The sequence below is a fragment of the Melopsittacus undulatus genome, chromosome 2 (genome assembly GCF_012275295.1).
Source record: "Melopsittacus undulatus isolate bMelUnd1 chromosome 2, bMelUnd1.mat.Z, whole genome shotgun sequence".
In the NCBI taxonomy this organism is placed as follows: Eukaryota; Metazoa; Chordata; class Aves; order Psittaciformes; family Psittaculidae; genus Melopsittacus; species Melopsittacus undulatus.
The window spans coordinates 13,245,233-13,266,290 of record NC_047528.1 but is presented as its reverse complement, the minus strand read 5'-3'; the positions used below and the strand labels follow the sequence as shown (position 1 = coordinate 13,266,290).

The following is a 21,058-nucleotide window of genomic DNA, read 5'->3' as shown; positions in this document are numbered from 1 at the left end:
AGATGCTGAGTGAGGGCTCCCCAATCAAACCTTAAAAGGAGGTTACTCTAAAAGAGCTGGAGCTGTGTGACACTGGGGATATAGCATTTTAAATTGCAGTGAAGACAGTATTTGTAGTGCCCACAACTTTGACCCAGTACATTTCCTGATTCATTTATCTGATGTGCAAATAAGGACATCAAGAGGCAAGTACTTCTGCTCGAGGCAAGGCATGGTAATACAAGACTCCATTCATTTCCAATGTAAAACCAAATATGTTAACTGAAGCCCCACATATCTTAAGCTCATCTGCTTGACTTTGAACTGGAATGGACAAGCAGATAACATTTCACATTTCCCACCCCTGCTTTAGGCCAAGAATATTTACCTGCCTCTGTTCTTAACAACAGAGCTGTTTTGAATTGCTCCATACTTCAAACTATGTATTACTGTAGATAAAATTTAGGTTTTGTTTTGATTTTTTTGTTTGCTTGTTTTGCTTTTTTTTTTTTTTAAGTTATGGGAATTATTCACTTTTGCTAGAAATTATCTTTGAGCTGCATGGCCAGGCCTTAGGGTGATCCCAGTAGGTGAAGTGGTTTAGAACGCTGCTTTACCCTGAAGCAGGGTCTACTGCCGTGAGGAGCTCTGCCTCCAGCTGCAGCCCTCAGAAGGAAGCAAACCAGCATACACCATTCAAATTACAAGCACAAGGATGCCATCAGTGCCCAAGGCACAGAATACAGCTAGGCTGCAGAGAAGAAACAAGGCAAATCAAAAAGCATGAAACCTATTTAGAAATGTAAATCCCAGGAGATTCAAGTTTATTCTTCCCAAATTTCTTCTGCTTCTTTCCTCTATCTCACCAATCAATCTCTGCATCATATTGTTACCAAGATTGATTTTTAATAAAAGGCAAGATTGGTCCTCAGTTTTCTTATGATTCTTTATGGATCAGACATACTTTGTAGCAGAGCAAAATTCATCTATTAGAAGCTACTTATTTTTAATTTACTTTTTAAAATATTGCATTAATTGTATTATTCGGACTAAAATGTAACCATTTTAGGCATTTACACTGTTAGCATTTGAAAAACATGGCAGATATGCACTTCTCTCACTCTCAGGTGTCAGTGACTCTTGGACAAGAATCTACAACTCTCAATTACCTTGTAAAACTTGCTCATAAACTTAGTCACTTCCTTCTACATAATTACTTAGAGCACCTGTCACATCTGCTCATTAGTCAGGAATATAATCTCAGGGAAAATACTTCCTTTTCATTTAATATTGTAGAAAGCTATTAAAAATGGGTATCAATGTTTGAGGGGCCTCTGGGCATCACTAGAATAGAAATAACAATGACAAAGGGTGTTAAAACTGGCTATATTGTGTGAATGGATGAAAGGCTGCATGGTTTAATTGCAAACAAATTCGTGATGTAATTGAAATAGACTTTTGCCTGAACATACCCCCTCCCCAGACCCAGAAACATGACTCTTACCAGTAGCAGAGTCTTTTGGAGCTTGGGCATTATGTACTCCTTGCCAGGAGGTACTTGTTTTTCCAGCTGCTGGGATATGATGGAGATGTAATCCATTTTCTGTGTTAACAGGTCTTCTTCCAGTGCAGGGTATTGAATGATCCTGACAGGAGCTCGTCTGAGCACTATTTGCAGAACAAGTATTTTTTTCCCAAAGCCCGTGCTTGGCTGTGCTGCAGCCAGGTGTAGAAATCGCAATGGGCAAGTCAGAATGACAAGTAATACTCTGATTGTATTCTGTACCGTTTCTATTTAAAACCTGATCTGCTAACACAACATGCCTTTCATTTAAATCACTCCTCCTTGTAGCGGTTGCTGGAAGACTTGAAGGCAGGAGTGGCTGACACCCAGGGCTGGCTGCATTTTCACCACTTCTGCTTTCTGGCAGAGGTATGGATGGTGGGTGAGGTGCTAGGAATTTCCCCGGAGATCGTCGAGTTTTGCTGGTTTCTGCAGCCAACTGCGGTTGGATTATAGTGCCTGTTTTCTTCTTGGGCATAAATCTTGGCTGGGGTCTTGCAGATATTGTTGTTCTAGCTATTTTTGCCCTATTTTTCAACGGATTACCTTCATTTATTTTAGAATTATTACTACATACTGGGGGTTTACTTTCTTCATCCTTTGATACCATCCAAGGTTTTTTTGTGGAAATGGATCTAGTAGACATAAACATATTCAGAGATGTGCATTCTCTATTTGATTCTTCAGTATTAACATTTGGTTTTGATATATGAGAGTTTTCATGGTGATTTTTTATGAACATCAGGTTTGAAGGTTGAGCAACAATACTTAAATCAGTCTTAGGAGCATTATTTATAGCTTGAACATATTGCAGCTGTGCAGAAGATATTTCACTGGTGTTTTTTTCATAGCATTTTTCATTATTTTCTATTATTATCTGGTTAATTTGATCACACCATTTAATTTTTCTATGGTATTTGTCATTTTCTGCACTTTTCTTTTTAATTTTTGCCAGTTCTAAACTGTCTCTGATAGAAGATATGGGCTGCATTCCAAAACTGATCCCGTGGTTCATAACCACAGCTTTCAAATGACTGGGTTCATATTTACAATCCTTCTTTAAGATGCTTCCAAGAAACTTTTCTTTTTTTCCTTCAAGCATATTGTTTTTCAGGTCTTTGTGTTGTACAGGAGTGCCAGATCTGAACTCTGTATTAGACAACAGTGACATAGTTTCAACCATATCACCATTTTCTTCCTCTTTGTTATTCTGTTGCTTAACATCACACAGAACTGAGGCATTTGGTGTGTCCTGGAATAAAGATAATCCTGGGTTAATGTAATCAATACCTTTAATATTTTCTTCTTTTGTTTCAGTAGTTTTTCCTGATGTGTATTTTAAAAATTCCATACTGATGTTTTTGTCCTTTGGTAATGTACCAGTGGTGCTGGGAGTGCCAGTGGAACATCCCTGATTAGGAAATGTGATTTTAGATGTTGCAATATGACTAGAGGTTTGCACAGATACATTTCTTTTTTGTGTAGTTATTTTAAAACTCTGATCTTGCATCAGATCCTGAACTCCTTGTCCTGGAATAGACTCAGGGCTGGCCCAGGTTTTGCTGGGATTCAAAACAGGATGACCAGTGGCTAATGTGTAAGTGGTTCCAGAAGATGGCTTGCTTCTTTCTTCTTTTATATTTTGCAGAAAACTAAACACATTACTTACAGGGATTTCTTGCTTACCAGAGGCAGAGAACTCTGCAGTATTTTTTCCAGATCTGTCAGAAGCAGTTGATTCCTCTTCTGAAGTGTTTACATGTTCAGCAGGAGTCAGAACATTATGTTTAGCTAAAAGATCATGAGTAGGTAAGTTGTGGTAGTATTGCGAAGCTACATTTCTCAGACAATTATTTAGATGCATATTTTTAGAAGTACTTTGAGCTGTATAAAGCCAACCATTATTCCTAGTCTGTGATTTTTCTGGATTGTAGAGGGTACAGTCACACGGTGTAGTCAAAGATGATTCACTTGGTGTTGTGTAATTTCCACTTTGTTCTCCAGCCTCAAGACTGTCGAGGCTTAACACGCTTTCTGAATCATCTGTTTTCTTGACTTCTTGATGAAAATTCTGAAATACAGGCATGAAAACAGACTGTTACATTTAACAGGAACATTTTTTCCTGGTATTATTTTTTCTCATTAATGACAGCTTAAGCTAAAATACAATCAATATTGAGCCTGGTGTTTTTACAAATTGGGATCATAGCACCATGAATACTTCCATCAAGTCAAAATTTACCCATGTTCGATTGCAAAAGAAAATGATACAGTGTGGGGATGACATTCAGAGGAAAGAGCTGCATAAGTTTAACAATTATTATCCTAAATTCTTTATAAATTCTACAATATCAAAAAAGAAACAAGATTTGTCTGAACAACACTACTGTTTCTGGATTGCCCCATGACACAGGATGCACTCTGTGTCATCTTGTACTCTGTAAGGGTATGTAAGCGAGTTTACAAAATAGAAGAGAATCCATGAAAATCAGGGAAGATTTGGTAGTGGGTTTACCCCAAACTGGAACTTTTCCATAATACTAGACTGAATATGATTATTTTCATACAAAGTTCACAAAGTATGAAGATTTAAGCTTTGTCTCGTCAAACAGAAAACACCTCTCATCTATTATAATCATAGTGATTAACACCTCTCTCCAGTGAAACCCCTGCTTCTCATCTTTTGGAAAGAAACAAATATCATCTGATCTAAGAAGACAGATTAGTTGTAAGGGCATATAGGAGTCCCATCCACTCCCCCAACTTCTTTGTCGAACTTTAATGCATTGATGAATAAGAGTAACTGGCACCATCTGAACCACCACTGGGACAACATTAGGTATGTACCGTACAGGCATTGTCTGCATTATTACTTCTCCACCCAAACACTGAGGTGCCTGACCCTGTTGAAAATACATGGCTTTGAAAGCACAAGATTTCAAAATAGAAATAAACATAAAGGAAAACAAGCATATCAACTATTTTCACAGTCTCATGCACTCTCTATTGTGAAAGTTCACTTCCACAGAACTCAACAGATAAGTGTTTTTAAAGCATATTTGGAAAAAAATGTCATGAATAACTAAGAGAAGCTGAATTAGGTAGTCAATAGTATACAATTAAGATTTCTTATTTTCATTAATGACTTGAAAAGGAAAATGTTTCAAGTAGCAAAATCTGTTAACCTGTTAGGCAATCACTTATCTGTTAGGTAAGTGATTACCTATCTGCTAGCAATTATGATAGAATTAACACTTAAAAAATTTCCTAAAGAGTGCATGCAGTTCACTAGTGAATAAGAACACATTTTCATAGTAAACATTTTTTTAAAATTCTAATAAAACTGTTAGACCACAATATTGCATAGTTCATAGCTGTACAAATATTTTAAATTGTAAAACAAAAAGCTTAGTGAGTCCTGAAAGACTTTTTATGATTAAATGAATTCTTATCTTGCACTAAGTGTTCAGAGGGTGGTGAGGTCTTCCATTAGAGTTACGATCTGATATAAAGAAACTAAATAGAAGAACAAAGAGCCAAGTGTAGGGAAAATTCCCTTTAGGGAAAATTTTCAAACTAAAGGTACAAACTAGTGTCTTTCTAATAGAAAAGAATAAATAATGCTTTGTTAGTTATCTATTAATCTTTATGTTTAGCTAAATTATATTGTTAAACTCTGCTTGAACTTCACCAAACAAGGAAAAGGCATATGCTCAGTTTTCTATATCAGGCCAAATTTAAGAACTAATTTTGAAATCTTCAGATGGGAAAAGAACATTTAAAAGAAATTCTAGGTGTCAGGTTTACTTGTTGTCTAATTTGGAAGCTGCACCTGCATAGCTACATGTGTTTCTAAAATTGGTAAGGTAAACAGGGGAAAAATCTTCTAAGGATTGATTTTAAGAAGCCTGTTCCGATAGCAGGCTAGCTTAAACTGGTAAGTATGGAGGGTGCAAGAAAAGTTAAAACTTCTGAAAATTAAGATTAAAAAAATCTACCCATTTATATTCCAGAGTTTGGAAATAGACTTGATCCTGCATTACATAAAATTTTACTCTCCTTTTAAAACAAAACCCAACGGCAAGACATAAAGGATTCCTCATTTAAACACAGTCACTTTTACTTAGTTCATGCAAACTTAGTTCATTTACATCTATTTTGTTGTATCATACAATTTCACCTTTTCATGCATGAAAGATGTTTATCATTCTCATTAAAATATTTACATATATTATTTCCCTTTCTAACCTCCTCTGTAATGAAAATGAATGTCACATTTTCTTGTGGAAATTCATAACTGGAACTACTTCTGCAGACCTAAAAAAGCATTCAAGAATTATTCGTTTTCTAGTGGTCAATAGCTATAGGAAAATAAACCTGGAAATCTCAATGATTAAATTTGATTCAATCTGTGAGAATATTATAGGAAACAAAAATGTTCATAGAGTGTGTTATCTTTCCATTTTCTGGATTTGCTAATTTTTTGTGTGATACAAGTACAATTACTGCATTGCCTGTTGCCTGCATTATTTTATGTCCTACTGCATGAAATCTAAACCCAGCCTGCTCACATACTTGGTATTCTAGGAAAGGCAACACTTACAAGTAGTTGAAGAGGTCACTTGTACATCTCAAGACTTAGAACAGCTGTGTCAAGCCATTTCATTTCAGGAAAGCACTCAGAAAGCACAAGCCTAAGAAATCTTTCATGACACCAATGAAAGAACAACGCTGCAACAAGTAAAAAACCTGACAAGTGAATTTTCTGCCAAAGGACTCTCTCAGGATGCTGTTACGCTAAAGAGCTGCTATGTGTATATTTGACGTTTTCTGCAAAAGAAGTGCTGAGTGTTCACAATTCCAGGAGGTGAATGGGAACACTCTTCTGAAGATAAATGAAGAAAAAAAATATCAACTCTGAAAACCCACTCTCACACTGTTTGCTATTTTTGATCATTTTGACAGGTTTATTTGCAGGAATTTTTGTGTGTTATATGTGTGTGTATAGGATGCTATATATCATATTCCTTGTGAAGTAAAAGATACCAATGGTATTTTTTAGATAATTAATTATATTAATATATAATAAAAATTACATTAATAAATTATACTAATTGTAAATAAGTAAACAACTAAGTAAATAAGTAATTTTTTTTTTCTATGCAACATTTGAAAACATGATGTACATGGCACTACATAGTATTGATTTTACAGAAGATTTGGCCAAGAAAGCAAATGCTACTCAGAAAGGATTTTGGTGATTACATTACACAAAAGATCCATTATACTGTGCCAAACACACCAAAACAGTTATAGAGGTGTAGGATGACTAGAGAAAAGCTTCCTATCAACACTCCTAGTCTTTGCTCGGCTGACTCCTAGGTGCCTCATTCTCCCCTCAAGCTATCTAAAGTAGAGAAACTAGCTCTCTATGAACCTGAGTATTTCAAAGGACCCAGTTCACATCTAGGGTGCTAGAAATACAAATTCAAACTTCTTGGGATGAAAAGAACTCAAGTTTCCAATCCCATACGCACTCAGGCACTTGAGTGAGCCATATTGTACTGAATGATTTTAAAAGAAAAGTGGTCTGAACATTGAATGTCATGGCTTCAAGTTCTGACTTCCAGTTTTAATGAAGTCCTGAGGTAAATGTACAGAACTCTGTAGGAAGCATGTTTTCAGCTAACCGGTTCTCTCCATTGCTTTTTATTTATTAATTTAGCATCTCAGTACTCAAGAGTGCTGCTTCTCAGGATCTCTGTTCCAGGTGCCTGACTCTCACAGACTAACCTCATCATTCAGCTCCAGGAGTGGAGTTCATAATGCTAGTTTTGAAATACTATTAAAATTATTAAATGATTAAATGTTGAAGCAGAGTACTACAATGTATTAGCCCCTGTTTTGTTTCTAGCCCATTAATAAAACTCTTCTGAGTAGTCGTCATCTACCCTGCAGATTTAATTGATGTGGTTATGTAAAAATAGTATGGGACTGCAAAATTGAAAACTGTCATAATGCAAAAAATGGAGAAAAACTGGGCATGCATATGCAGTATTAATTCTAGAAGTTCTTAACTGCTTAACTAATAATCATTTTAATGTTATATATAAAATCCAAAGACATAATTTGATGAGAACTTTCATAGTTATTTACAATCTACGGTATGTTCAATGTCATTTTGGCTATCTGAAAAAATGAGAATGGAGATCAGGTAAAACTTACTCATTTTTACTTCTTTGAAATTTGCAGTTTATAGGAAAAATGTTTTAAGAAATACTCCGTAGATGAGGCTGTTTCTAGATGATACTTTAGAGACAGAAATGAAATGGAAACATTTCTCAGAGATTTTTGTTTCCATTGTAAGAAAAATAACTAATCCTCTCACTGATATTAAGGTCTTAATGAGGAGACTCAAAGCCCTGAAATTATCCTTTTCAGAAAAGTTTTCCAACGGTCTGATTTATGGGGAAGAGGTTAAGAATAACTGATGAAAGAAAGTATTTCTTCATCTTCTAGAAATCTCAGAATCTGTCTTCCTGGTTTATTCTTATTCACAAATACACAAATAACAGATTGTTGACAGATTTTAATGAACTGGAGCTGTTGCATCAGAGAAAAAACCCAACAAACTATTTGACCAGTGCATCCATCCTGAAAGACCCAGAACCATGCAGTGTGTGAATGTAATTTAAAAAACAATCCCTAGTTCAGCTGAGGTCCTAGCAGATCTCTCAGACTTGCTGAAAAATTCATACACATTTCTTGCAGTCTATGAAAAAGTTGACTTTTTCTTTTAGCAATGTAAATACATCGTAAAGGTGGAACAGTTTTAACATCTTTCTGCTCTTATCTTGTGCACTGCACACCAGCAACCAAAGCAGAAGGTGGATTTATACTAGGAAATTCTAAAGCTCAGATACATAAATACTTTCAGAATCACACAATTGAAGTTGAAGTTCCCTTGAGTTGAAAGGGACCCACAGGAATTATAAAGTCCTAAGCCTGACTCCACACAGGGCAACATTAAAGTTAAAATATACATCTAAAAGTGTTTTCTAGTATCATATATTTTTACTTCTCTAGAAATAAGTTTGTCTAATGAGACAGTTTCATGTAATTGCCAACATTTACTGCATGCTTCATTAATAGAATCACTTCTCTTGAAAAAGTTATTTAGTGACTGTTCCATGTTACCTGTTTCATAAATCCTGTTTTTTCAATCAAATATTTTTCAAGACACATGTTCCTCTTATGAGCTTTGAATATGATTTGTAAGAACATGGTCAAGATTTCAGCATCTATGTTTCCCTAAACATCCAACTGAATTTAAAAACTGTTTTGTTTTTTTTTTTTGCCACTGTTTGAAATAACGTAATTCTTAAGTTTGTTGAAGATCTTTCAGTCTCCTGGGTCCCAGCTGTTCTCTGCTAACTCCTGTTCTCCAAATCCTGGGTATTTCTTTCCCAGTTTGTGAGTCATACTTCCATATTCTCCATCCCTGGCAGTGTTCAAGGCCAGGTTGGATGAAGCCTTGGGTGACATGGTTTAGTGTGAGGTGTCCCTGCCCATGGCAGGGGGGTTGGAACTAGATGATCTTAAGGTCCTTTCCAATCCTAACTATTCTATGATTCCATCTGTAAATATACCAGAACTGGGCATAAACTACACAGCAAAGCTCAAGCTATTAAATACCACAGCGGAGTTGCTGTGTGTTTATAACAATTAATATTACAAAAAAAAAAGTTTGAAAGGATTAGGTTTCTGTGTACCCAGGCTACCATGAGCCTACCAGGACAGAAGCAGAATATTGGAATTAAAAAGTGGTTACATTTTTTTTCCTTTCCACATCGCTAAAGGTTTATCTCTTAAAAAAACAAACAAAACACAGGTCTGCCATGTTCAAAGGGGTAGAATTACTCTGGACATTGATACCTTAATCTTGATGAGAAAGCAATAGATTTCCTAGCATCCACTTGAGTCATTAGTATGCACTATCTCTGGTAACACCTAATTCACATAATGTAATATAGCATCCTGGCAGAGTATGCACAATCTTTTTTATCTTCCACTACCTTGCTAAAAGCAAACATAGAATCATAGAATAGTTAGGGTTGGAAAGGACCTCAAGATCATCTAGTTTCAACCCCCCTGCCATGGGCAGGGACACCTCACACTAAACCATATCACCCAAGGCTTCATCCAACCTGGCCTTGAACACTGCCAGGGATGGAGCATTCACTACCTCCCTGGGCAACCCATTCCAGTACCTCACCACCCTAACAGTAAAGAATTTCTTCCTTATATCCAGTCTAAACCTCTGCTGTTTAAGTTTCAACCCATTACCCCTTGTCCTATCACTACAGTCCCTAATGAATAGGCCCTCCCCAGCAACCCTGTAGGCCCCCTTCAGATACTGGAAGGTTGCTACGAGTTCTCCACGCAGCCTTCTCTTCTCCATGCTGAACAGCCCCAACTTTCTCAGCCTGTCTTCATATGGGAGGTGCTCCAGTCCCCTGATCATCCTCGTGGCCCTCCTCTGGACTTGTTCTAACAGTTCCATGTCCTTTTTACGTTGAGGGCACCAGAACTGCACACAATACTCCAAGTGAGGTCTCACGAGAGCAGAGTAGAGGGGCATTTTATTCTTACTGTAACAACAGTAAACTAAAGATCAGATACTGCTATTTTTAACTCTGTTTCTCCCCCTTTAGCTACATTTATGAACATTTTACTCTGTTGTAATAAAACAAATCACTTAAAAAATAGCTATTAAGTTTGGTAGAAATAATTTAATGCATAGCTATATATAAATATTTCATAGGTATGTATATGGTGACAAAGATGATTGGGGGCTGGAGCACCTCTGATATGAAGCCAGGCTGAGAGAGCTGGCTTTGTTTAGCCCTGAAAAGAGACGGCTGTGGGGAGATCTTATAACTGTCTTCCACTACCTAACTGGGGTCTACAAGAAATCTGGAGAGGGACAGTTTCCAAGAGCATGTACTGATAGGACATTTAAGGTCCTTTCCAACCCAAACCATTCTATGATTCTATGATTTTATACAATGATACATGTATTTGAATATAAACCCCAAAATGGAGTCACACTAATAAGTATGGCAATCCTTATGAGAAAAAGTATATGCTTGTAAAGGAGGAGCAGCTATATATTAGATGTCAGTTCTCAGTTTCCCTGTGTCTGTAGTTTGTGAGCTGTGCTGTATGCATAACAATCCTAAATTATCCATAAGCAAAGTCTTATTCATGTATTAATCTACCTGTGAAATAACTCTTATGTACTGAAAATGCTGTTTTAACTTCAATTCTACATTTTCACCTGTTCAATCAGGGCTTTGAACTGAGACAAAACAATCTTCAAATGACTGAACATCCAGATTGTCAGATATGAAGATTGCAATGTCATTTTATACAGTACAGGTTTGGAATAAATCACTATTTCAGGTAAAAAAAAAAACCAATATACTCTTGAGGAATACACAGTCAAAACAAGTAAGATAATTTAGTCTGGAGATATATTTCAATTTGCTTTTATAGCAAATGTGAATTTTGAATTAATGAAATAATGTGGAACAGTGGTATGTTGCAATACTGGTTAAAAGCCAATAAAAACTGAACCCTCCTGATCTTGCCAAAAGAAAAATGAGTAAGGAAATCACTTGAGTTTGTCGCATAATGTAAGTGACGAACATAAAATGTGTTAACATTCACAGTTACAAGAAAAAAATCACCAGAGATTAAAGGTGACCATCAAAATGTATTTCAGGATTTTGAAAGTCTCTTCAAAATCAAGTCTGATTTCAGTTCCAATGCCATTTTACACTAACCCTGCCCTTAAGAGTCTGTTTTTCCACTAACTAGCCCTGAGCATCCTATGAGTTCTTGACACCTGGGACAGACTCTGTATGTAGGCACTCCTTTTTTCCATGCTGGTCTTGTCTATGCCTCTGAAGAGTTCCTCCTTGCAGAAGGAACCTGTGTTTAACTCATTCCAGCCATACTACAAACACACTTGAAAATGAGTTTAGTTTTTCCATCAGTTACCTGAAACATCTCAATTTCATAGATGCAGGACAACCTCAAAAGCATAGTAACCGAAAGAGCTAGCAGTCATAAAGGTCAACTCACTCATGTAAGTAAGGCAATGGCCATACCTATGTGTCTGCAGCATCAGCTGCTTTCATTCTGTGTTCTTTCTCAGAGATTTCTGAATTCTACATGTAGTGTATATAAACACACACAATATAGCAGATACAAAATTTTACAGTATTAGAAATAATATAAGAATAAACCTTTGACCTCATGGTTTGGAATATCAGTTTCTGAGAAATTATACTTGTATTCCAGTCCATATATTGGCGTTTTTATGGCAAGAAGAAATTAATCCCCTTACAGGAAAAACTCATACTGACTACTTCAATGGCTGAACAATATGCTTGGAGAAAAAGGAAAGCCAAGGTAAAATTCATGCTTCAAATCAAGGGATTTAAAATTGGATTTCACAGATACCACTCTAATAACCTAATTAGTGTGATAAAAAGGAAGGAGGAGAAAAAAACAATCTCTGTGTTGCAATCTATACCTATTTTGTCTGTGAATTAGCCCTTACTTCCAAGTATTTTGTTTAAAAGGTGAAACAACAGAGGTAAAAAATTAGGTCAATCAAACAGTTTAATTCAAGAATAATATATTTTACTGGAAGAGTTTAAAAATATTGTACTGATCAAAACAATTTTGTATAGCCACCAAACTCAAGAGGTGATGAAAAGAAAAAACAAAAGATACAGAATCACAGAATCATAGAATGGTTTGGGTTGGAAAGGACCTTAAGATCATCTAGTTCCAACCCCCCTGCCATGGGCAGGGATGCCTCACACTAAACCATATCACCCAAGGCTCTGTCCAGCCTAGCCTTGAACATTGTCAGGGATGGAGCATTTACCACTTCTCTGGGCAACCCATTCCAGTGCCTTGCCACCCTCATGGTAAAGAACTTCTTACACCTAATCTAAACTTCCCCTGTTTAAGTTTTAATCCACTAACCCTCATTTTATCACTACAGTCCCTGATGAACAGTCCCTCCCCAGCATCCCTATAGCCCCCCTTCAGATACTGGAAGGCTGCTATGAGGTCTCCATGCAGCCTTCTCCAGGCTGAAGAGCCCCAACTTTCTCAGCCTGTCTTCATACAGGAGGTGCTCCAGTCCCCTGATCATTCTCATGGCCTACTCTGGACTTGCTCCAATAGCTCCATGCCCTTCTTATGTTGAGAAAACCAGAACTGCATATAGTACACCAGGTGGAGTCTCAGGAGAGCAGAGTAGAGGGGCAGGATCACCTCCTTCCACCTGCTGGTCACGCTTCTTTCGATGTGGCCCAGGATACGGTTATGTGAACAATACTATTTCTTGCCACAGTTGAGCCATTTTAATGGATAATTTCTAAATTATTAAGTTTAAGGCAGGTGCCAGAAGTGGAAAATTTCAACACAAACAGTTAACATTTAGAAAAATTATAAGCACATGAAAGTAATGTCTTTTGGTGAAAAGTTGGATGCAGCTTTAGCTGAAGACCATGCTATCAGCTCCACCTTAAAGATCTTCCTTCTGAGCACAACAAAACTGGGAAAGTACTGTGCAATAAAACCTTTGATTGTGAATAAAGTTAACAATATTATTTTCTTTAAAATGGAACACAAAGACATAAACCAAATAATAATTTGGTGTACTGGGTCAGACATAACTTGTGCAAAATAAAATCTACTGCTCTTGATTTTTTAAGCAAAATAATTATGGAGAATGGTGGAAGGGTCACTAAAACTTTTGTCTTATCAGTGAAACTACAATGTTTTATGCATGGAAAGCAGGGAAGACACCAAATCTACTAGTAAGGGCCTATATAGAACATTATTGCCCTATAGGAAAGAAAAGAATTTTAGGAATCTTTATAATCCTGCTGGGCCTGTAAAAATAGAAACAAAGAGAGGTCAAAGGATCTCAGTGGATGGTTACACTGCAAAGCATGTGCACAGTGAAATAGTTTGACATTAGTTTCAAAAAGGCAAGCACTGTTGAAATTACTTTGGACAACAGACAGTAACTAGACTACTGAAGCCTATTCTTGTAAGAGTATTATAAATATTTGTAAATTATAAATTGTATTAGTTAGAGTTTTATAAATACTATTTTACATCACAGGAAGTCACAATGCGCATGCACACCAGCACAATCCACGAATTGAACTTCCAAGTCTCAGGCCTTAGAACAATGATGTTTCTTGACTATTTCTCTAATCAGAGTCCACAGCATGTAATTTCAAGTCTAAATGTTTGAAGTATAAATATTTACAATTTGAATCTGTTTATCAGAGGGAAGAAGATGAGCAACCCCTAGTGGTAGCAGAAAAATACATACTGGGAAAAAGCAAAATATTTCACAGGATCAAAGCATTTTCAAAAATACATTATTTTGTAAACACAAATTCTAAAGCTGATTATAACATTTAGAAAAAAAAACCCTATAAAAATTCAGGTATGATGCATAACAGTTTTCCCCAGAAAAAAAAGGCACAAGTCATAGGAGCAACTGAGGAAACTGGGGTTATTTAGGCTCAGGAGGATCTTAACGCTCTCTACAACTGCCTGAAAGAAGGATGGAGAGAGGATGTGGCTGGTCTTTTCTCCCAGGTAACAAGTGATAGAACAAGAGGCAGCAGCCTCAAGCTGCACCAGGGGAGGTTTAGATTGCATATTAGGAAAAATTTTTCACAGAGAGGGTGATCAGACATTGGAAGAGGCTGCCAGGGAAGTGGTGGAATCACCGTCCCTGGAAGTGTTCAGAAACCTTGAGATGAGGCCCTCAGTGGTATTGGTTTGGTAGTGGTCTTGGCAGTCCTGCAGTAATGGTTGGATTTTATGATCTTAAAGGTCTTTTCCAGTCTAGTTGACTCTATGATTCTAGAATTCTATTTGAATGTGATAATTGTGTTTGATAAAATACACTACAATATAGTTGCCTTACAATGCATTATGAAGAATCTTTTCTTTACATTTTTCTGAAAAAGATTTTTTTCTCCAATACTAAGATGTCCTAATGCAGGTACTGCCAAATTCAGCAGGATCATTTAAGGAGGAATTTGCAAACACTATACAAATGAAAAGCACAAAAAATAAAAGCTTAGACCTTTTTATATTTTCTTTGAAAGTGGTTATCTAGAATCCAGGTTTATTAGCTCCATTCTATAAATTCATTACAAAGTGTACTTTCTGTCTTCTGCACCTTCTGAAAATTTCCTCAAGCTGAGTGAGATTTTCTGTATTAGCCATCTGCTAATGCTAATTTGCTATCCAGAGGAACCCTGACAGACTTGTGAGGTGGGCTGATGCCAACCTCATGAAGTTTAACCATGACAAGTGCAAGGTCCTACATCTGGGTCAGAACAATCCCAGGCACAGCTACAGGTTGGGCAGAGAAGAGATTCAGAGCAGCCCTGTGGAGAAGGACTTGGGGGTGTTGGTCAATGAGAAAATGAACATGAGGTGGCTTCAGTGTGCACTTACAGACCAGAAAGCCAACCATATCCTGGGCTGCATCAAAAGGAGCGTGACCAGCAGGTAAAAGGAGGTGATCCTGCCCCTCTACTCTGCTCTTGTGAGACCTCACTTGGAGTATTGTGAGCAGTTCTGGTGTCCTCAACATAAAAAGGACATGGAACTGTTGGAACAAGTCCAGAGGAGGGCCACGAGGATGATCAGGGGACTGGAGCACCTCCCGTATGAAGACAGGCTGAGAAAGTTGGGTCTGTTCAGCCTGGAGAAGAGAAGGCTGCGTGGACCAGTGCTGTTTAATATTTTCATCAACGACCTGGATGAGGGAACCGAGTGTACCCTCAGCAAGTTCGCTGATGACACTAAACTGGGAGGAGTGGCTGACACACCACAAGGCTGTGTTGCCATTCAGCGAGACCTGGACAGGCTGGAGAGTTGGGCAGGGAGAAACTTGATGAAATTCAACAAGGGCAAGTGTAGAGTCTTGCATCTGGGGAAGAACAACCCCATGTACCAGTACAGGTTGGGGGTTGACCTGCTGGAAAGGAGTGAAGGGGAAAGGGACCTGTGGTCCTGGTGGATAGGAGGATGACCATGAGCCAGCAACGTGCCCTTGTGGCCAAGAAGGCAAATGGCATCCTAGGGTGCATTAGAAAGGCTGTGGTTAGTAGGGCAAGAGAGGTTCTCTTCCCCCTCTACTCTGCCTTGGTGAGGCCACATCTGGAATATTGCATCCAGTTCTGGGCCCCTCAGTTCAAGAAGGACAGGGAATTGCTTGAAAGAGTCCAGCGCAGAGGCACAAAGATGATGAAGGGAGTGGAACGCCTCCCTGATGAGGAGAGGCTGAGGGAGCTGGGTCTCTTTAGCTTGGAGGAGACTGAGGGGTGACCCCATCAGTGTTTACAAATATGTAAAGGGTGGGTGTCAGGATGATGGAGCTAGGCTTTTTTCAGTGATATCCAGTGACAGGACAAGGGGCAATAGGTGTAAACTGGAGCATAGGAAGTTCCACGTTAACATCAGGAAGAACTTCTTTACTGTAAGAGTGACAGAGCACTGGAACAGGTTGCCCAGGGGGGTTGTGGAGTCTGCTATGTTGGAGATATTCAAGGCCTGCCTGGACAAGTTCCTGTGTGATGTACTCTAGGTTACCCTGCTCTTGCAGGGGGGTTGGACTAGATGATCTTTCGAGGTCCCCTCCAACCCTTGGGATTCTGTGATTCAGGTATCTGAAGGGGGCCTACAGAGATGCTGGTGAGGGACTATTCATTAGGGACTGTAGTGACAGGACAAGGAGTAAAGGATTAAAACTTAAACAGGGGAAGTTTAGATTGGATATAAGGATGAAATTCCTTCCTGTTAGGGTAGTGAGGGTCCTTTCCAACCGTAACTATTCTATGCTGCTCAAGATTCTTATGAATACCCATCAGAACAAAGTAGGTATAAAGACAGAGGTGAATATGCCTGAAAACATCAATATCAAAGAACTGAAAATATATCTGAACTGTATACAGTCTTTCAAGAGTTATCCATGCATAGGTATTAAAAGGGAAAGCTCTTGCTCTGTTTCCACCAATGATCCCATGCCTCTAGCTGTCACCAACATAAAGGGATGGTGATTCATAGGGTCAAGCTCATTTCAGACCCCACAAGTCCACATACCAGTAGATAATATTATAGAAATAAAAGAATGGGTCAAAAATTATGCCCTCGTCTTTCAAAAAATGTAATATTGAAGACAGTATCTCCAAACTCAAAAAAAACATGGACAGACCTAAAATCACACTTAAAAGTGCAGTCATAGGAAATCACTTTGGAAACAAGCTCTTCTTGATTTTCACTGTGTTTCTAAAGTGACTTTTGAAACTGGTTTTGGTTCAAAAAATCTGTTCAGGCAGAAAGTTAATGTGCTTGTTGGTAGAACACCTGCATTTATTTCAAAGATGACAAAAAAGGATTTCAAGAGAATTAAAGTCAATCCCTAAGAATTCACTGAACACTGAGAAAAAAAACCAACCCCCCCCCCCCCCATTTATATAGTAATTATACTACCATAGCACTTTGTGCTGAACTGTAGCAATCAGCAAAGCAACGTGAATTGCAATCTGCCAGTTTAACTCTGGAGCTAGCATAAGATTCCTGTGATAGACTAATGGCTAGATACTTCAGAGCCAAGAATTCTGACACACAAATCTTAAATTCACAGAAAGACATGACAGATATCTGAAGACTTTGTGATAACAGTCTTGCAAATATTTTTAAAGATCTCTGATTTCTTACTGAAAAATGTGCATTCTTTTACTATAAATAATCTATTGGCACAGTATAGCGTGCTCTCAGGTAGTGTCTGCTTGGTAAACAGTGCTTAACAGATGCTCCATCTTTATCACAATCAAGACACTTTTGACTACATTTAAGAAGCAGCATGTAATGAATCACATGGAAATATCATACCTCCACATTGCTGAGATGCTGTTTTTCAAGGAGCTGTTGCATTTCTTTCAGATTTTTCTGGAAGAGAAGTTGGTTACTATCCATGTTTGTTCTACTGCTCTCTTGTATTGTTTTATCCCAGCCAACCATTGCTGAAATCTGCTTCTGATGGCAAAAACCGTTTCTAGATGCTGATGAGGATGAAGTGTCATCTGTGGTTCTTGATGCAAGCAAATAACTTATTACTTTGGCTTATTTCTATGCGTCAACTGTACACTGTTAACATGTCCCTGTCCAAAAGTATACATCATCAATAAATGCCTGGAAAGTGAAGGACAGCTATCCTATACCTAACTACAGGTGGTGCTAAAACTGTCCAACACTTTTAATTTTAAACCTTCTCTTCTGCTATTTATAAATAGTCAGACTTTTCTCATTGGGTTGTTGGGTGACTGCCTCAGGTTGAATTAATCTGGAAAATGTCAGCCAACAGTTTGGTCATTAAGAAAGTGGAACACGGAGTGTTTGATTTTGTTGTGGGGCTTTTTGGCCTTTTTTTTTTTGCTTGTTTTGTTTTTTGGTGGCTTTTTTTTTTTTTGGTGTGTGCATGTGTGTGGTGTTGTGTTTTTTTTTTTTAAACAAGCAAAATGGCCTTTATTTTTCCATGAAGTTGGTTTATATAGAGGATAGCTATATACTGATGCTGTCACATATTCCCTTACTTCAAATAGCAAGAAGGCTTTGTAGTATCTAGAGAGCCCAAATGTACTGATGCCAGGTAATGTCAGTAAAGTGATACATTAAGGAATTTATATCTACTGCCTGAAAAAAAATATCTTTGGAGTAGCTGGTGTAGCTGGGTACTGTGGTCAAGGTCAGCTTGGCCTGGTAATTTAGAGGAAACCATAGGATTAGAACTGCCAAGAACCATGGGTCTGGTTGACACCCAGGAATCAAAGAAGCCAAGAAGTATGTGAAGACAAATGACAAGAAAAATGTGACTAGGAAGACAGGAAGCGTGTAACAAGATATATTACAGAATAAAAAGCAGAGAGAACTGGAACGAGGCTGGGTATGACCACTAAGAACAGGAACAAGCTTTGGAAAAGAAGAAGCAAGACCTAGGTAGATATCAAGGATGACAGAGTAGCTTTAACCAGTAACAAAGGTAGCCTTAAAAAAAAGCAAAAATAACTCACACACCAAAACACAAGAGATTATAGGTAGATCAAGTGTTGGACTTCTGGAAGTATATTGATTAACAGGTTGCCAGCTATGCTTGATTTACTAGGTGGAACAGTTTAGCGAAGGATCTTGGCTTTTGGCTCCAGCCTGGTTCCAGGGCCCTAAATGCCCTTAATCTGGCATATCCAAAGTGGCACTTACAGAAATCTCTCACCAGATCCATGCTTTGAGTTCTGGTATCTGTTCAGTAGAACCATAATCCTTACAACTGGGTAGAATGCCAAACCTTTGTCTTGCTGGTTTAGGATCAAGTATTTGGTGTCCTTCACATTTACTACAAATGGTGGTAGAAGGAGAAAAGATCTTGGAAACAGATTATTGGTATAAACTTCCAGTGAATTTACTTGCAAAAACGGCTATTCCTTTGCCAACAAGGAGAGATCCAGTTTTTATTTTACCAGGTTGATCAGGTCCAATATTTAAAATGATACTTTGCCTCAACAATCACTGGATTTTGAGTAACAAACTAAACCTTATTGTCCATTCAATATGACGATGTTTTTCAACATTCCCAGGATGCATTTCTTATATACAGTTCTTACATATAGTCTTGGCAATCCTGGGGTAATGGTTGGACTTGATGATCTTAAAGGTTTTTTCCAACTTATTTGATTCTACGATTCTATGATTCTCTTGCTCATTAGGTGTTTCTGGATTTTTTTTTTACTTTCTTGAAGAGATAATATGCCTCCATGGCCTAATTTAATTCTTTACAACTTTTTAAACATAGACATTGAGAACTCTAGAACTTTATAAAATTAATCTATACCCAGTTGTGTCTGCAGCCATATTTATCTTGAATACTTCATACAATATTAATTTCTTCCTTCAAAAGGGGTCTGCCAATGAATGCTATATATTCTATTTCTGATGGAGGGTAAATTCTAAAGATGATGCAAGATATTTGGTTTGAGTCTTTATAGAAGTTTAAGAAGAGACAGAAACACAGAAAGGAATCTACTACCTCATGTGAGTTAGTTATTAATTGACACAATTTCCAACTGAAGGAATTCTAAGGCATTTTTAAAGCTTTACAGCTCAGAACTATTGAGTTTTGAAGAACCTCCACCTTTGAGAACCTTCTCAAAATGTTCTTCTGTATCAAAGCTTACTTTGCAGTACCATATTGCAAGAAATTTATTTGCCCTCTAAGAGAATTTTGCATAATTTTTGAAACCACATCTGAAAACACAGAAATGCCACTTCTATTATGCAAACAAACTATGGCTCCCAGACCAACACTAGAAAGAACAACATTGCAATAACATCTTCTGTAACAGATCAGAAGAATCTAGGCTACATGACACGTGTTCAGTTTGAATCTCAGTGCTTAGTAAGGGATTGTGTGAGATGCAGACAAAAATGCAGAGTATTTTCTGTGGCAAGGAAGGAAGACAAATTGTTAGGATGAGTATAAGCAAAGGTTTATTTCATGTTATTTATATACCTTGCCCCTGTACAGAAGCCTGTACTGCAATAACTTAATTCTATTTGCCTTATTACCATACCCCCAATATTCCTCACGTCCTCCTGCACCCACCCCATATGGCTCCTACTAAAGTCTCCTAGCTAACCAGCTGGGAAAAAGGCAGCACTGTAGCAGGTTCCAAGATATTCATGTGCTGACTTACCCACACTAACTGCCTTGTGACCTGCCAATAGCTCCACGCAGACTCAACTTTTAAACCTTTTTCATGCTTTCTTCCTTGCTCAATTGCCAATTTCAACCTTGTAGAAATATAATTATTCTTGAGATCCTTATCTCTCTTTCAAATTTGTTTACAGGGGAATATAAAGTGTAAAAGAATATCAACGTATACATTTAATTTCCATAGGAAATCGAGTTATAAAAATGAAAATCAGGGAAAACCCACTATCATTATTACAGGATAGTGAATTTTAAAAATAATATGAATATGAATTGACAGCAGTGTTATACTGTGAAAAATGGTATGTCATTTGAAGAGGTCCTGAGGGAAAAATGTGAGACCCTGAGGCACAAGCAGCAGCTTGAAGAAAGATGAAAACTAAAGAAGCAAATGATAAAGGCAAGGTGAAGAAGCACTGAGCTGCTCTCTTTAATCAAGCTATTAGTGAAATGGGACAAATGATCAGGAACCCTGAGACAGGGTTCAGAAATATCTGATTTTTTTTTTTTTGGACATAATTTCAACTTATAATTAGAAGGTAGATTTTTGTTTGTTTGGTTGGTTGGTTTTATGGCTGCAATCCTCTTATGTATGTGACTGGCAGATAGCATGAGCATTTAGC

General features: G+C 37.6%; 1 protein-coding gene across 1 annotated transcript in view; it reads right to left on the bottom strand.

Moving 5' to 3' along the window:
* Positions 1 to 21,058, bottom strand: part of CEP126 (centrosomal protein 126) — a 48,445-nt gene that overhangs the window by 12,763 nt on the left and 14,624 nt on the right. Inside the window, 2 exon segments of the mRNA XM_034072903.1 lie at positions 1,484 to 3,614; positions 17,564 to 17,762. Coding sequence (XP_033928794.1) covers positions 1,484 to 3,614; positions 17,564 to 17,762 — 2,330 coding nt within the window.